At 34.6% G+C, this 17618-nt stretch overlaps 1 protein-coding gene across 4 annotated transcripts in view; it reads left to right on the forward strand.

Moving 5' to 3' along the window:
• LOC149821162 (importin subunit alpha-9) overlaps positions 1-17393 on the forward strand; it is a 137046-nt gene extending 119653 nt beyond the window's left edge. The window contains exons 8-11 of one of the 4 annotated variants that reach the window (XM_089982036.1): positions 9740-9845; positions 9948-10006; positions 15794-16099; positions 16994-17384. In XM_089982036.1, the coding sequence (XP_089838162.1) occupies positions 9740-9845; positions 9948-10006; positions 15794-16099; positions 16994-17161 (639 nt within the window). In that variant the 3' untranslated portion in view covers positions 17162-17384. Of the gene's footprint in view, positions 1-9739; positions 9846-9947; positions 10007-15793; positions 16100-16993 lie in introns of all 4 variants that reach the window. The other 3 variants (XM_089982037.1, XM_089982040.1, XM_089982039.1) reach the window with 3 other exon arrangements.
• Positions 17394-17618: the final 225 nt, after the last annotated feature.

Genomic DNA, 17618 nt, shown 5'->3' on the forward strand with positions numbered 1-17618 from the left:
AGAGGTTGAATATAGGTCGATGGTTGCTACAACTACTGAGGCTACATGGATAAGGCATCTCCTAACAGAGATGGGAGAATCGATTGCTTGGTCACTTCTGCTATGTGACAATCAAAGTGCCATCAATATGTCTTTCAATCCCATTTATCATAGTCGAGCAAAGCACATTGAGATAGACCAGCATTTTATCAGGCAAAAGGATGAAGAAAAAGAGATTATGCCTATTTTTATGCGAACTGAAGAGCAGGTTACAAATATATTCACCAAAGGGCTGATGAAGGACAGGTTCTGGATGCTGAATGGCAAGTTGTTCATGGTCCAGGACCATGTACAACTTGAGGGAGGCTGAAAAGAAGTCGTTTTGGGGTCTTGGACCCAAGTCGGGTCTATGTAGAACCAGACCCGACCTCTGTACAGGACCGGATCCGGATCTAAATATACAATATTGTATTTCTATTTATTATTAGAGGGTATTTTTGTACCCTAAAAAAGATTTATGTACTATCTTAATACATATAACTGAAATACAATGAAACACGCTGAACCAATTCATACGTGATTTTTTTGCAACCCCTTTCTTCTATATTGTTCTTCTTCCCTGTGCAGGTGAACGTGGAGATCATATTTTAATACTCTCTTGCTTCGGAAACCTCGTCATCAACACTCTTCTTTGCCTACCTTCTCTTTCTACTTCTTTATTCTTCTTTCCTCTTCTTTTTCTTGGTTATGGAGAAAACCAAAAAGGATTTAGATGTTATGATTTCAAACATGGTAAACTTTATATTTCAAGGAATCTTACTTTTATAGAACAATAAAGTTTCTTTGATTTAAATATGCCTAAGAAAGAAAATGACTACTCTTTTCTGGAATTGGTTCCTAAATGTAATGATGAATCTTTGAATAATAATGTTGATATTGATAATGAACCTCAATCTAATATCCAAGGTGACACTGCCTTGTTTGTTAAGAAGTTTGATGCAAGTATTGTCATTTTACTCCTCTATGTCGATGATATAATCATAATTAGAAGACACAAATAGAGAGTTATTTATATTAAAAATGTTCTTAAACAAAATTTTGAAATGACTAATCTAGGGATTCTTAGATTCTTTTTGGGGATAGAGGTAACCTACTCTCCTCGTGGTTATTTACTGACTCAATCCAAGTTTGCTACTGAGATCATTGACATGTCTAGAATTATTGATAAAAAGGTGGACATACCTGAAGTAATAAATGCAAGAATGAAAATTGTTGTTGGAACACCCTTAGATGCTCTCACTCCTTACCAACAGATGATTGAGGCCCTAACCTACTTAACTATCACCATCTCTGACATTTTTCATGAAGTACATAATATAAGCCAATTTCAGCATTCTCCTACTATCGTGCCCATGAGTGTTGTTATGAGGATTATTCGATATTTACAAAATTCTGTTTCTAAAGGAATTTTCTTATATTCTTCCTCTCCACTTGAGTTAATTGCATATTTTGATTCTGACTGTGGAGGAGATCCCAATGATAGACGCCTAACTACTTGTTTTGTGTTTTTCTAGGAGATTCGTTGGTATCCTGGAAGTGTAAGAAGCAACAAAAAGTGTCTCTATCGTCAAAAGAAGCAAAATATTGTGCCTTGGCTACCACGACATCTGAAATTGTGTGGTTGGGAAGATTGTTAGAAGATATCGAGGTGTATATGTATTCACCCTCCAAGTTGTATTGTGATAACAACAACACCATCTATATGGCTAGCAATCATATGTTTCCTGAACGCACCAAGCATATGTTCGTGAAGAATGTCTAAATAAGACTATCTCCCTACCCTATGTAGCATCAGAATTTTGGCCGACTTCATGAAATCACTTCTCCTTGATTTCACTTAGACAAAATTTCAGTGATATTGTTGTAAGTTTGAGTGGGAGTGTTAAATTATATATATATATATATATTGGTGTATTGGTGTGAGTTTTGAAAAACCCTTTTTTTAAAACAATATTTTTAATCAAAATCAAGTGAAAGCCAGACACCAAAAATATAAAAACCGGCTGGCACGAGTGGTGGAGTCCTGGTCGATCTCAGGGAACGGGAAATACTTTATATTTAACACACAATCTAAATTACTCTTTATTGCCAAAATAAAAGAATTAATTAAATAAAATAAACAAGAGAGTGTTGCCCTGTGCAGAGGGCTTAAATAAAAGAATAATAAATGGTTTTATTACATACCCAATTAATAAATAAAAGAAATAAAATCCCAATCTAGAACTAAAAAAAAGGTCTTTAGTGCTTCAAGTTTGCATATCCCTCTTTGTGTCCCTTTTCTAATGGAACAAGTAATGAATGTTTTCTTTAAGGGCTCTCTGAGGGCACTTCTGAGGGCCTGAGGGGACCTCAGAGGATACTTCGAGGACACGAAAAGGGCTCTACCACACGTTCTAACGCTTCCCTGCAAAACACAGTAGACAAAGAAATCTATGAGAAAATCAAATGCAAATTTACGGAAAAATCACAGAAACATGAACTAATTATCATGAACTAAACTACTACATGAACTAACTATGGACCAACTTGTAACAACCTACACTAAAAGACAAAATAGCAAAACAAACTTAACTATAATTCAAGAATTAATTGCAACAAACTAACAAGCTAACTAATGAATGATCTAACTAACTCAAGAAATTCAGAATTCATGAAACAAAAGTGAACTAAAGAAATAAAAAAAGTACCCAGCTGAACATGATAACTAAGTAATCAACTTGTTAATCGGCTAAATAAAAATATGTTAATTGGCTAGCTTAATAACTAACTATAAAAAAAGAATGAAAAATAAATCTAGCTGATTAGGAAAACATTGCTATCAAGAGACTAAAAGAACTATACACTTTACTTGAAAGAAGCTAAAGGACAAACTAAAAAAAACGTTGATTGCAAAATAAAAAATAAAAAAATCAACTAACAAAAACTAAGGTGTTGCTAAACTAATTGACAAATAAAAAAGACAAAAGGCATGCTGTTAAAGAAACGCTGCTGGGCAGAAATCAAACTATATTAAATGATCTAATTTTATCATCAAGACAATATGAATTAAACTAGAAAAGATCGAACTTGGCTATCTATTCTATGTAACTATGCATGATAACTAAAGCTTAAAATTTTAAAATAAAGAACATGAATTCAACATAATCTAACTAACTAAAGTAACAATAAACAATGCTATCCTAAGCTACAGCCACACGTAACATAACAAGAGATGGAAACTCTATTGAATATTACATAGAATCGCTACTTGTAGAAGTAATTGAAATCGGCTAAACTGAAAACGATAATTAATTACAAACTACTATTCCTAATTTAATTCTGAAGAAGCACTTTCTGGAATTAAAGGAAACTCTTCACTACGTGGCTGACGAAAGAAACAACTGCCGTAATTTGAACTAAACTAAGCAGAAAATGCTGATTCAATAAAAACATGCATATCGGCTAACTAAAAAAAACAAATAACGCTTTTAAATGAAGCAAACCACAATAATAAAAAACGTGAAACAGTCTATTATAGACTAGATCTACCCTATACTAATTGAAAACTAACCAAGAAACAAAAAATATACGAAAACCCTATTCTAAAACTAACGATCTACCTACAAAATACGATTATTCAATACTAAAATCAAGAAACTGCTAATACTATCAAAACGACATATATTTTTTTCTTTTTGTTTATTTACAGATGCAAAACATAAACTAACCTAGATGAAATATGCAGATGCTATGAACAACTAAAACTATATGCTATGCAATGCTTAATGCAATGTAAAATCTAAATCTATGGTGAAAAAGAGAGAGAAAGAAGATCACCCCGTGGATCGCTTCCGATGGAAGGGTTGAGAAGAGAAAGTGGTCAATCCAGCTGCATACATGCTGGCCCGACGAAGAAGAAGAAGTTCTGATGACGAAAGGGTTCGAAGCTTGAAGAAAAAGATGAAGAAGAAGAAGAGGAGAACAAGGAGAGAAAGAAATCGGCAAAAGAGAGAGGAGAAGCAAGGGAGAGAAAGAAGAGAGGGGCAAGAAAGAGGGGGCATGTTTTCCAATCTGGAAAAATGTCTCTTCTTGCTGGAAAAGATGTATTTATAATGCTCTAATTAGGTTAAAGCAGATTTTTCAAAAAGAGTCCAAAGATTTTCGATAATTTTCAAAACAGGGTCTCTTATGAAAAATGTGTTTTTCTAAAAAACACAACTTCCTAAACTAATTAATATTGGCTAATTCAAACCTAACCTAATTAAAATATAATTAAGAAAATCTAAAACTAATAAAAACACTAAAAACGCAGGGTAAGCTTTGAAATACATGATTTTTCGATAAATTCAATTTCAATGTGGTTTCTCAAAACTAACAATAAAAATGGATTTTTAAAGCGATTTTTTATTGGATCATGCATGAAATAAGATGAATAACAATGCAAAATGTATGTATGATCATGTATATATTTAGTTATATACCTATATATAGTAAATATATATACATATAAATATGTATATATATGTTTTTATATTGATGTAATAAGTTATATTCATTAGGGGTATTTGTGTCATTTCCATACTTATAATATGTTGTGCCCATTAGGGGCACTTTATTCTTTTATGTTTTCTTTATTTTTTATTTATTTTCTTTTTTTTTGTCTTTTAGGTTTAGGTAATAGGCTTAATTGTAAATCACCATTATAGCCATTGAGAGCTCCCCAACGGCTCTTAGTCAGCCCATTTGCCTATATAAAGGGGCTTAAGCCCCTTGTTCATGTATGCTTGTCTCTAGCATTGCTTCCTCAATAAATCTTATATTTTTTATGTTGTGTGCTAACCCCTAAGTGACTTGTGTTTTTGTATTAATCCATAAGTGCTTCCTAGTTGTGCACATTATTGTGTCTTGTAAACCCTTAAGTGTCATATTCTTTTAGTCTTTTCTATTTCATTACACATTAAACATTAAAGAATGAGAGAATTACATCATATAGGAGTCGACACCTTTGGTTACAATAAGGACAAACATAATTGACTACATGCCTCAATGACTAAGTTACAAAAGTACCTTCCTAGAATAATCATATATACAAGAGATAAAGGGTAGCACAAACTTCGGTAATATGAGTATTACATTCCTCAACACTCCCCTTCAAATTTGAGATGATGAAAGCATAATCATTCCGGGAGATCGTGTGTAAGCTGAAGTTTTATTTTTTAAATAGAAAATTGAGGCAACCCCCAAGCATCCTTCATTTAAAAAAAAATATCATTCCAAGAGTGAAGAGAAATGGTTGCCTTTAAGGGCAAACTTGTAGTGAAACAATCCGTAATCTGGCTAGTGGTCCCAATATATGACAATGAAATGGTTCCCTCAAGGTAAGCTCTATGAGTGTCATGATCAATATGTTTAGTTCTTTCATGAAATTCATTATTTTTAGCTATGTATAACATTTTGATTGTCACAATGCAAAGGAGTCGTGCTATCAATAGTAACACCCCATATCTTTCAACAACCATTTCAACAAAATAATGTTTGCCATGACCTGGGCCATAGCACGATATTTTGCTTCCAATGTGGAAAGAGTAACTTTTGCTTCTTTTTGCTCTTTGATGATATCATATAATCACCTAAGAATATACAAAACCGAATGGTGGAATGCCTGTCTTGTGATACTCTCCCAAATTTTGCATCACGATAGCCCCTCAACTCTAATGTGAACGAAGCAAAAAAGATTAAGGCATGATGCATAGTGCCTTTAATATATCTAATGAACCTCAAGATCACTGTCAAGTGAGAGGTTCTAGGAGTACTCATAAATTGACTCACCATATGAACAATAAATATAATAATTGGCCTCAAATACAACAACTACGCCTTCATCCCAAAACAATTGGGGTCGGCAATATGAACCAAAAAAGAAAATCATTCTGGGTCTTCCACATGAATCCTTCTCCTCCAATCATTTCTATCCAATGCCATGTCCTCGGTGAGGTTCAAAGCATTCATATCCTTTCCTATCATCTCCATCCAAGTCTTCTTAGGCCTCAAATGGTTAAATAAATCAAACTCCCTACCAACTATTTGTACACAGTGGGTCATCAAGAAGCTCACCATTTGAATGCTTTAGTTTGCAGTTGGCTTCCATTGGAGTTTCTCCTTTCTTTTTATCCTTATCTAGCCTCACTTCATTAATCAAATCATCTGCATACTTATGTTGCGTCAACAAATAGCCTCTCTTTGAGTATGCAACCTCAAGTCCCAGAAATTACTCCAAACACCCATGTCTTTCATCTCAAATTTTTCTACCAATTGAGACTTTAAATTCTTAATCATATCTCTGTCATCCCCAACATTTATCATATCTACATACAACTGTAATGAAACTCTAGTGCATAAGAGGAATGCCACGAAGGCCTACAAAGAGTGCATAAACACACAAGAAAGAAGCCATTAGGGGCAAGATACAAGAAGTCACAAAGGGCTAAGCACAACTCACACTCAAAGTGGAGCAAGAACATAAAAATAATATCTTTAAAATGCTTAAGAAGATCTTAATAATGAAGAGGGCTAACACCCCTATTTATACAAAGTGGGGACCAAGGGGGGCTCCCATAGAGTCGTTGGGAGCTCTCCAAGTCATATTTATGACCATTGGGGATACTCCCAACAACTCTATGGTTAATGACCATACAACCCTCGGTCAAATAATAAAAAGAAAAAGAAAATAAAAAATTACAAGAGACAAAACTGTTCTTAGTGGACAGTTCTAATTTATAAGGGTAAAAGACTAAAATGCCCCTAGTGGGCAATACAAAAAATATAACAGAATTAAAATTTATATATACATATATATTCATATATACATGTATATATATTATAAAACAAATATGACAGATATATATACATAATTATGTATATATATTTTAACACTCCCCTTCAAACTAACGATGATCAAAAGAAAGGAGAATCGAAGAGATGGCCGAGCTTTGGTGAAAAAATCTATAAGCTGATATTCTGAAGTGACATATGGAAGTTCAATGGTGCCCCTACGTAATGGCAGTCAATTTCAATGTGCTTGGTTAGTTCATAGATGGTGTGGTTGCTAGCAATGTAGATCGCACTTTTGTTGTCGCAGTACAACTTCAAAGGAGTAGAGATGAAAACTCTCATATCTTTAAGAAGACTTCTCAACCAAACAATTTTGGTTGTAGATGTAACACCGACACCCAAAAATTGTTCCCTTTTTTTTGAATAATTTCTCTTTTTATAAACCATGCTTTTACTTTCTTTCAAAAAACACAATGGAAATCTAACACACATTTAGGGAAAATAAAATCCAGAATAAAATAAAAAAGTATGGCATACCAAAACAGGCTAGAAAATTTGCCAAAACATAATTTCATTCATTCATTTTCAATATCAATGTGTATTTTACAAATGTCAAACGGGGATCTCATATCCAACAAAATACACAAAGGATACATATATCAACAACACCCAACAAAAACCCCGAAGCAGCTCCAGATCCACAGTTCAAAAATCCGCCGAGCTCAGTGCACCTCGTGGATCCACTCCGCTTAGACGTCTCCTAAAAAACATTAAATTTTAAGGAATGAGACTACAACATGTCTCAATATGGTTGCAAAGAACTCGACTTGATCCCTAGCAATGAAACTTGCACACGAGGCCAACACTCGAAAAGCCTCACCAGGCTGGTTGCTCAAGGAAGAATGGACTAGCCAGGTCCTAGAGTCAGCCCACAACAACAACTACATCCAAACATACATAGCAGGGGTCAACCCTCCTAACTTAGGAATTGACTCTGCAGGTCCACTCTGGAAAAACTCATCAACACAGGGAGTCGACCCTTTAGGTTACTGCACAAGACAACACCACTCCAATGCATGACTAAACTTATGCATGTGTTTTATTAGATCTTTCATTTAGTTTCTGTTGTATTAATTGAAATGAATCCACCCATCTTTAGTTTCTCTTGCAATTACTCACCACAAGGGGCACCAAACTTATGGCTAACTATGAGCACCTCGGCCCACTCAAGGGGGGATTCATTCAATCACTAACTTGTTCATTTTACCCCAGGTTGGACAATGAGAACCGACACTAGAGTTCGGGATCCTTCGTCGGGAAATTCCTCTCCCTAGAAGATTATAGTGTACTACCAAAGCTAATGGCTAAAGCTATAGTCCTCTAAACCACTGTGGTCAAGGACTAGGTCTGCAACCTAAGAAGCAACACAGATTCATAGGGTGGTCTCCTAATACCCATGGTCGGAGATGAGGTTCTCGACCCAAAAGCAAACAACGGATCCATGAGATGGTCCCCTCTCCTCCGTGATAGGGGACGGGTTCAACATCTGAACCAAATTGACAGGACTGCTTCCACTAGCAAGTCAACCACCTTCAGATCCCACGGAGTTGACCCTCATGCCCGTGGTCAGGGACAGGGTTCACATTTGACCCTTAAAAGAACACAGATCCACATGTTGCCCTAATTGGTGGTCCCCTCCACTACCTCTCATGCGCCCCCCACTTGGATCCCTTTCTTCCAAGTGAGTTCAAACCCTTACTCCAATGGGTCGACCCACACTTGGGTCCCCACTAGGTCCAAAACCATAATGGACTTAATTAAGTCCCACATAGGTATTTTAAACTCAAAATAAAGGAATTAAATGTCAATTTAAATATAATTAACAATTAAATGCCACTTTAAATACAACTAAAAATTAAATGCTGATTTAAATAAAAATTAACAATTAAATACCACTTAAAATTTAAATGCAATTTAAATATAAGTTAAAATTGCAAACCATATTTGGGACAAAATTTTACTTTTATTTACTTAATAATCATGAAAATTTCATAAAAAAAATCTCGGATATTACAAACACCCACTCACAGGTTTCAAGAATCGAGAGCCTATTGTCTCTAATACCATGTAATGAAATCACTAGAGAAAGAGCACAATCACAAGGCCACTAATAGGCTAAACACAAGATCCACTATGGGCAAATACAAGATCACAAGAGTGTACGCAAGCGCAAGACACTAAGAGCTGAGATCACAATATAAAAAATATTTATTTTATTAAAGCTCAAAATACTCAAGAAAAAACATTAAAAATATGGGAGAGATTCCTATATACATATATACAAGTAGGAGAAGAGGGAAGGCTCAAACTAGTCGTTGGACTAGCCCAACGGCTAGTTGGGCTAGTCCCCACAACTGTAAAGCCTAGACAAAAATGCCCTTAATGGGCATACCCTATTACAAAATAAATAAAATAAACAAATAATAAAAAGAAAGAAAAGAATACAAGTAATGACCTAAGATACAAGCTATATAAAATAGTATATATAATTGTATACTAATATATATGCATATACAACACACACACACACACACACACACACATATATATATATATATATATTTATCATAGTCTCCGATATCAGCGATATTTTGAAAATATTGCAAGAATTTCTGAGAAATTAAGCTAGCCGATATTATTGGGAAAATATAGCGGCTGCTTCACTTTCACAGTGTTTGCATGCGTCTGTGAGTGTCAGTGCATGTGAAATTAATGCTTTCCTTGTAGGCTGTTTTCCTCAAGCAACAAATTAGTCACTTTAAAACTTTGGTTTTATTTGGTGTTAGAATAAGAGTAATCTTTTTATGTGCAAATGCTGAGATGATGATAGAAGGATGTTTTCATCATGTTCAAGGTGCTGCGTAGCATTGGCAATCTTGTGGCTGGCAACAGTTACATGACAGATGCAGTCCTTGTTGTACGACATGATATTACAGGTTAGAAAGTGTTCCACTGTTTTCCTGTTAGCTTCTTTTGAACCTGCATATAGGTGATTCTTTTTCTAACATCTAATTTATGATACTGCATTCAAATTTCAGAGAGAATTTTGTGGGGCCTCATTAAATGTTTGAAAAGTGAACATCGGGTCTTGAAAAAGGTCAGCTCTAGTTCTTCTTGATCTTGTGGAAAAGAAATGTGTATTTTTATTAGCATGATAAAGGTACTCAGATTAAATATAATGTTTCAAAATTGAAAGAACATAAGAATCACATGTGATGTAGGAGTGCAAGGAAAGTGAAAGTGCCTATGTGTATAAATATACAGACAAGCACGAAAGCCCTAGACGTGTCAATGGGTAATTTTTAAGAGTATGGTGAGGGGAGCGAATGCATGGAGGATGCTACTCTAAAGAATCAAGTGAACTTGTCCTATGAAACAAGGCAACATTTAAAAGATAATTCTGGCCAAATAAACTTTATGTGATGACTGTCAACCTTAATGTGCAGCCAAACGTTCTTGATATAAGACTGTCAATCTTAATGAGCTTGGTCTTGTCATCAGACTAACAACTCTATGCTATATTAATCACATTCTTATCATCATTACACGTGCAATTAGGCCCAAAGTTCGTCTTCTATATAAATTCAGAGCCATAGAAGCCCAAAAAATATAGTTCCAATGTTGTACCTTTTGTAGTAGACGGTGTTGGTAGTATTACTTTTCAATTGTTTTAGAGTAAAACTCTCCAAGAAAGAAGTTTTAGATCTGTTGGAAATCAGAATAGATATTAGCTCAAAATTCAAATTTAAAAGCTCAAAAAATTAGGGAAAAGCTCAATGAATCCAATATGTATTGGATGGTTATTGCTGCTGCTTAATTTGTTCAACATGAAATCTTTACTGACTAATAATATGCATTCCAATATGTTACAAACCTCATGTAGATTAATCCTGGAAATAGTTGTGTAGTTGTGTATGTTGTTGAATCCATAAAAATATCTACATTATCAGGCCAACATTTATATTGACTTTAGTTGGGATTCTAACTGCTGGCATAACAAATCTATAATACATGTTTGCCAAAAATAAAATCCAGCACTTCATATTACTTTTGTTCTTGGCATATGTGTCAGTGGAGCATAAGAACTAGTTAGTTATATTTTTCATATAAAATGTTATGTTATTAAGTTCTTTATGTATTCAAATCATGCTAATTTATGCCGACAAGACTGTCTTCTTATGGAAGTAAAAGATTAAATTAAGAACCTCTATACTAATGTACCACATGTTTTGCTGGTTTTATGACTAGTACAGCCTACTTTAGCACTAACAGTTATTTTTTTTAAGGTAGATATTAGCAATTTTTTACTTACTGCTAGTTTTCTCAAAATGTACTCTAAAACCGACAGTGCATTCTTGCATACCTGAACCGGGGACCTACCCCTGGTTCCTATTTGACCATGGCAATTTTAAATCTTAAGAAAGTCGACGTCTATGAAAAAACTTTGAGTCAGTGTGATTTGAATAGATAAACTAACTGTGAATTTTGATCTAGAAGAGCATGGTAGTAAGACTTATTCGCAGATCTGGCAGTCAAAAGGATGGAGGCTTTGGCCAAATGCCAATTTACACAATTTTTCAAAAAAGTTAATTTATTTCTCAATCTTATATTTTTCAATGTGCACATGGGTATGAAGTAGCTGGATCACAATGTAGTGTTTTCTCGTAGTGCATATTTTACCCTATTACATTATGTAAAGAAATTGTACTAATGGATGGCTAAGATGGATTGTTTTATGATTGTATGCGGCATAAAACTTTCTCAAATTAGGTTTCACGGTGAGAGAGAGAGTGAGAGATGACGTGTTCTGAAATGTATACATTTTCTTCACCCATTTTCTTAGGCATCCACAACATAATAGTTCTTGTAGTGGTCAAATTGCTAAAATAGACAACTAATGATGTGCACTAAAATTTTCTTATGAATGTGATTCTAGCACATTGTTTTTCACTATTTGATAATCAGTTTATACATTTCTTTGGTGTTATTTGATTATTAATGTTTTGAATGGCTAACAATGACTTCTCTTATCAAACTGTTGCAGAAAACAACAGACTAGTGGGTCTGGGGTTAGGACACCATTTGATCTGACTAATATATTTATATATTATATTTGGGATGAATAACTTTAACATAGGATGTAAAACTCATGCAGTTTATGGATCTTTATGTGTTCTGTACCAAAATCTTAATATGATCTGAAAACTTGAAAAATGAGCATTATAAGTTTCTAATTGCATGAAACTTGTATATTTTTATCATATTGTGGTTATCATTTTATATCAACTAAAAAAAAAATCACTGATTTCCATGAATTGTGTTGTTAGCTACTTGCGATCCAGTTCATGAGAACTGGTTCACATTTTGCTAGCAGGTCCAGCAAATCCTGTGAACCTGGGTTGCGGAGAGGACATTACTCAGCCCCATCTTGCTGGACCCTTTAGTCCAATTTTGGATCCGATGATCTATAAATTAAGACTATATTCATATTTAAGATAATAGTATCACACCGGTGCCTCATCAGATCTAATCTATGTAGAATATCTTTGTTATGAAATTAAACATAGATACATCTGATTCATTTAAATCTTGCATACACCCAAGCCATATGAATTTGTATTTAGCCCATATCTGGTGCTTTAACTACTTGGACCTGGATCTAGCCCTATCCAAATGTGGTCTGACATGAACTTGGACTCAAAGTAGATCTGCAACTAATGTCTAATCAGATCCAACCCAGCTGCTATTAGACCTGCTTCTGTCACCAGGAGATATAAGTAGCAGCAGCTGTATATGGATTTAGCTTACATCATTTCAAACATTTATCATTCAAACAACCTTTTTTTATGCTTATTTCTTGTAAATAATGTGTATGGATGGCATCTTTTTTATGAATTATTAGCAATAACTTCAAATATGTTCAAATAGGCTGAGGTGAATTTATCAATGCGAATGTATGGAGAAAACTAGGTGGAAATTAATTTATTTCTCAATTTGATATTTTTAACAGAAAAAATTAATTTCATTGTCATGTTAAAAGAAAGATATTTGTCTAAGGCGTCTGCCACCTGATGCATAAAATCCAAAGTCTATTGGTGAACATATATTGACTAAGGTTTTTGGAAAAAAAGACTTCATAAGAACATTTCTAGATTAGGATTAATTGATATCTTAGCCTCAATTTGAGGGGAAGTAATTATTGTTTTCATTTCATCTTCTTTCTTGTTCTTTCTTACATGTAAGAGCTAAAATCTATTGGTGAATATATTCACAAAGGTATGGAAAGAAACACTTCATAGGATTATTTCTAAATTAGGATTAATTTGTATGTTGACCTCAATTTGAGGGGAAGTAAGGATTGTTGTCAACCTTTTTACCTTTTATTCATTTAGTTCGTGTGTGTGCATGCATGTGTGAGAGAGAGAAAGTTTATGTTTCCTGTGTGTAAATGTCTTGTTAATTGTGTTTACTGTAAGTAAACAATATAAAGATAAATCTCTTCATTCTCCTCTTTTTTTTCCTTTTTTTTCATTTGTCATTTTGTTCTTCCTTTTATTGTTTTCTAACACTGCCTCTATCTTTATAGTACAAAGTTGAAAATTTCATTTATTACTCAATTTGATGTTTTTAACATAACAAAATTAATTTTATTGTCATGTTAAAAAATATATATTTGTCTAAAGTGTCTGCAATCTTTTTTTTTGGATTTATAACCCGAAGAAACCGCACCCAGCACAAAGACCTGGTCGTGCTGGCTCAGCCTGCCATACCTACAGTCATCATACTGGCAGCGTAAAACTCCGAGGCTTGGACCCTTGCCCCCAGGGCCTATGCTGGGCATTGGCTTGTGCAGAGAGGCGACCCCCATGGGAATGGAACCTTGAGTGGCCAAGGCCCCACCCACTATGCCAAACCCCCTTGGGGCTAGGCATCTGCCACCTGATGCATAAAAACTAAAGTCTATTGGTGAACATATATTGACTAAGGTTTTTGAATTTTGAAAAAAAGACTTCATAAGAACATTTTTAGATTAGAATTAATTGATATTTTGGCCTCAATTTAAGGGGAAGTAATGATTGTTTTCATCCTCTTTCTTGTTCAACTTACATTTAAGAGCTAAAATCTATTGGTGAATATATTTACTAAGGTATGGAAAGAAAAACTTCATAGGATTATTTCTAAATTAGGATTAATTCATATGTTGACCTCAATTTAAAGGGAAGTAGGGCTTGTTTTCAGCCTTTTTCCCTTTTATTCATTATAGTTCGTGTGTGTGTGTGTGCGCGTGTGTGTGTAAGGGAGAAAGTTTATCTTTCATGTTTGTAAATGTCTAGTTAATTGTGTTTATTGTAAGTAAACAATATAAGATAATTCTCTTCCTTCTCCTCTGTTTTTTTTTTTTCATTTGTCATTTTGTTCTTCCTTTTATTGTTTTCTTTGATAGTTATATACTGCCTTTCTGTTTAACATGATTGTTATTCCTGGTCTCCATTAAAAAGTGAATCCGAGGCAAATAATTTCTACTGTTTAATGTCAAATAACTGCATATATGGTGCAAATGATTGTCCTGTGTGATAGGTGTGTGATCCTTTTGATACTCGATAACTTTGTGCTGAAACAGCAATGCTTGGATATAACTGTTCTTCATAAGACATCCTTTTTGGTCTTGAAGTTATATGCTTGCATACATCTCAGTCAAGATGGAGAGATACAAATTCAAGTGTATATTCTCTCTAGTAGCTGAGGGACTAGTAAACAGGATAGCACATTCCTCTCCTGAGTGCCTCTTGAAAAGGCTAGTCTTCATGGTGTCCATAAACTCAACATAAGCAATTACAAATAGCTTTAAAAGTTGAAATCAGCCAGTCCACTAAATTCCAAGCATCTTCAGAACACCATTGCATTAGTCTAATCTGTTCTGGCATTTCATCAAACAATTATCATGGAACATTGTTCGTCCTTAATCCAACATGTCATAATGGATCAATCAAACATGTCAACGATGTCTAAGATGTGTAGAGCTAAGGTCTAAGTATCTGCTATGAATATCAAATAATGATAGTAATACAGAAGCTATACACAGTATTGCTGCTGAAAGAAAACAAGCTATTCACAAAATGGTATACTGCCAATCTCAATGATCGATTTTTTTTTAGGTCAACTCCAAGCTCTTTTGGGCAGCAAATTAATCAAATCACTGTCTAATACCAAAATGGCTTGATAGAGATAATTCCAATTGCCAACTAATTTTTACTGCTCTCTCTCTCTCTCCATATATATAAACTGAACTATGTGAACCACAATCTGCGTGAACTTCATCAGAATTGGGCATTTCCAACACTTTTTCTGCAAATCTGACCCTGCAGATGTGTTCGGCATGGTCCATTTGCTAGGAATCAACTGTTGGCTTGTGTTTTTTCGATTAGAAAACACCGACTTTTGGATACTTGAATATTTACAAATATTTTGGGCAATTGATTTTCAAGCCCTAAAAAATCCTATAAAATGAAGCATGTAGATCACATCCATGTACTCAAGTTGAAAAAAATGACCCAAAATAGCCAATGGAAATCTCTATTCAAACAAAAGTTCACGTATTACCTGTTTACACGGTTGAGTTACTCATGGATAAGAACAAAAAAATTGTTTGCATTTTCATTAGTATGAGAAATTGTGTACAGTCCAGTTTTTAGACAATTAAGGATAAAAGAACGAAAAACAATCTATCTTTAATCAGGAAGAGTGACACAACTATTAAAGAAGGCAAGTGAAGAGAACATGACAATGCAAGGCATCTCTCTCTCTCTCTCTCTCTCTCTCTCTCTCTCTCTCTCTCTCTCCAAATCAAGAAATATTTTGGTTTTTACCTTCACATTTTATATAGGAGGCAGCATGGGTCTTATCAAATATAGCAGCAGGTTCGCTCGCCCATAAACAGTTGATATACTCTAGTGAGGCTGTCTCTTTGTTGCTGCAGCTGCTTTCAACTGCTTCCTTCGACATAAAAAAAGAAACAGCTTATGCATTAGGAAACCTCTGTGTCACTCCAGCAGAAGGTTCTGGACAGCCAAATGTGATCTTGGAACACTTGGCCATGCTTGTTCATGGAGGGTGCCTTTCAGGATTTATTAGTTTGGTCAAATCTCCTGATATTGAAGCTGCAAGATTAGGCCTTCAATTTTTGGAATTGGTAAGAATAATCCTGGTGGAACATTTCTTTAGACTTTTTTTTTTATTTTCTTGTCTTTTTTGTTTTGCATAAAAGATAGCTTTTTTTTTTATTGTCATAATTGAACAAACATGGTGAACATTTTGAAGATGTCGTGAAATATTATGAGCTTTAGCATTCATCCTCTTCTTTTTTGGTGTAGGCATGTCAATGTTTTCAACCAAAATATGGTGGTGTTAGAATTTTGTGCTTAAAATTCAATATCTTCAAAGCTTGAAATAGGCTAAGAAAAAAAAATTGTGTAATTATGAAAACTGTGATTTGAAATATATAGTTTCAATCTTTATAATTGAGTATTTCTGTTTACCGATTTGGCTGGGATGAAAGTGGGGTCTGTCCCATGCAGTGTTACTAGGATACATGGGAACTGGGTTCTCTGTTTTGTTTCATAAGCTTAAACTTATACATGCATGCACACACAAACACATGTTTTGCATTAAATTTTTGTGTTGGTCACACAAACATGTGGAGAGAGAGAGAGTGGGAGTACTGGGAATTCTGGGTCCAAGCTGACCGGGACCATTGTCCTTGTGGCTCCGAGCTGACCAGGACCATATCCTCCTTGGTGACAATGTCTGAACCTCCAAATCTCGCCCCAGCAACCAGTTCCAACTCTACTGTGCTCCCTCTTAAGAAATAAGCCTTGATTGTTTGGGCAATCAAGGGTTGAAAGCCGTCTATGTTAAGGTTGATACTTTTGTCCCAAAAATTGAAAACCAGAAAATCAACAGGGAGGAAAGAACTACAGAATAGCTCTTTGTTTTAAATTAATCTTTCACTCAATGGAGTCTGCTTGAAAGAGTTATTGTATTTGGTGATGTATATGCACCTTTTTATTGTAGTCTCTACATGCAGGTCATGCGAGGACTTCCGAATGGTAAAGGTCCAAAGCTAGTCGAGAAAGAAGATGGTATTGATGCAATGGAAAGGTTTCAGTTTCATGAAAACGAGGATCTAAGAAATATGGCAAACAAGTTAGTGGACACATACTTTGGTGAGGATTATGGGCTTGATGAAGCATAATGGAATTACCTGCATCTGATTTATTCTGATGATGGTGTTGTCAATCTAATGATTATTTGATGAATGCTGTGTCATTTTCCTTTACATTGCGATTACGTCTGCTTTTTTTTCTAGACACTCATTCAAGAGTTTCGCCAGTGTATGCATGTTGGCTTAAGGAAAATCAATTCTAAATTCTTCACCCGAGATAATGCAAAAAAGTGTTTTCTACCAACATTAATCTTATTGTTTTCATGAATATGGCAGTTGTCCTTACATTTCTTCTGCAAGTGTTGCAAGCTTGCGTTTATTTTTGCGTCCCCTCCGAAATCAAGGAGCACTGGTATAGATTCAAACCTTCTGAATTTTTTTTTTGGTGGAATTCTTAAGCAGCCTTTAACATGTGTGGATTTAAAATTATGGGAATTGAACAGCTGAGATTGAATCATGGATTTTATGTGCGATCGCTTGGACTGGG

Source organism: Nuphar pumila, chromosome 12 (genome assembly GCF_984573655.1).
Source record: "Nuphar pumila chromosome 12, dmNupPumi1.hap1.1, whole genome shotgun sequence".
Taxonomy (NCBI): domain Eukaryota; kingdom Viridiplantae; phylum Streptophyta; class Magnoliopsida; order Nymphaeales; family Nymphaeaceae; genus Nuphar; species Nuphar pumila.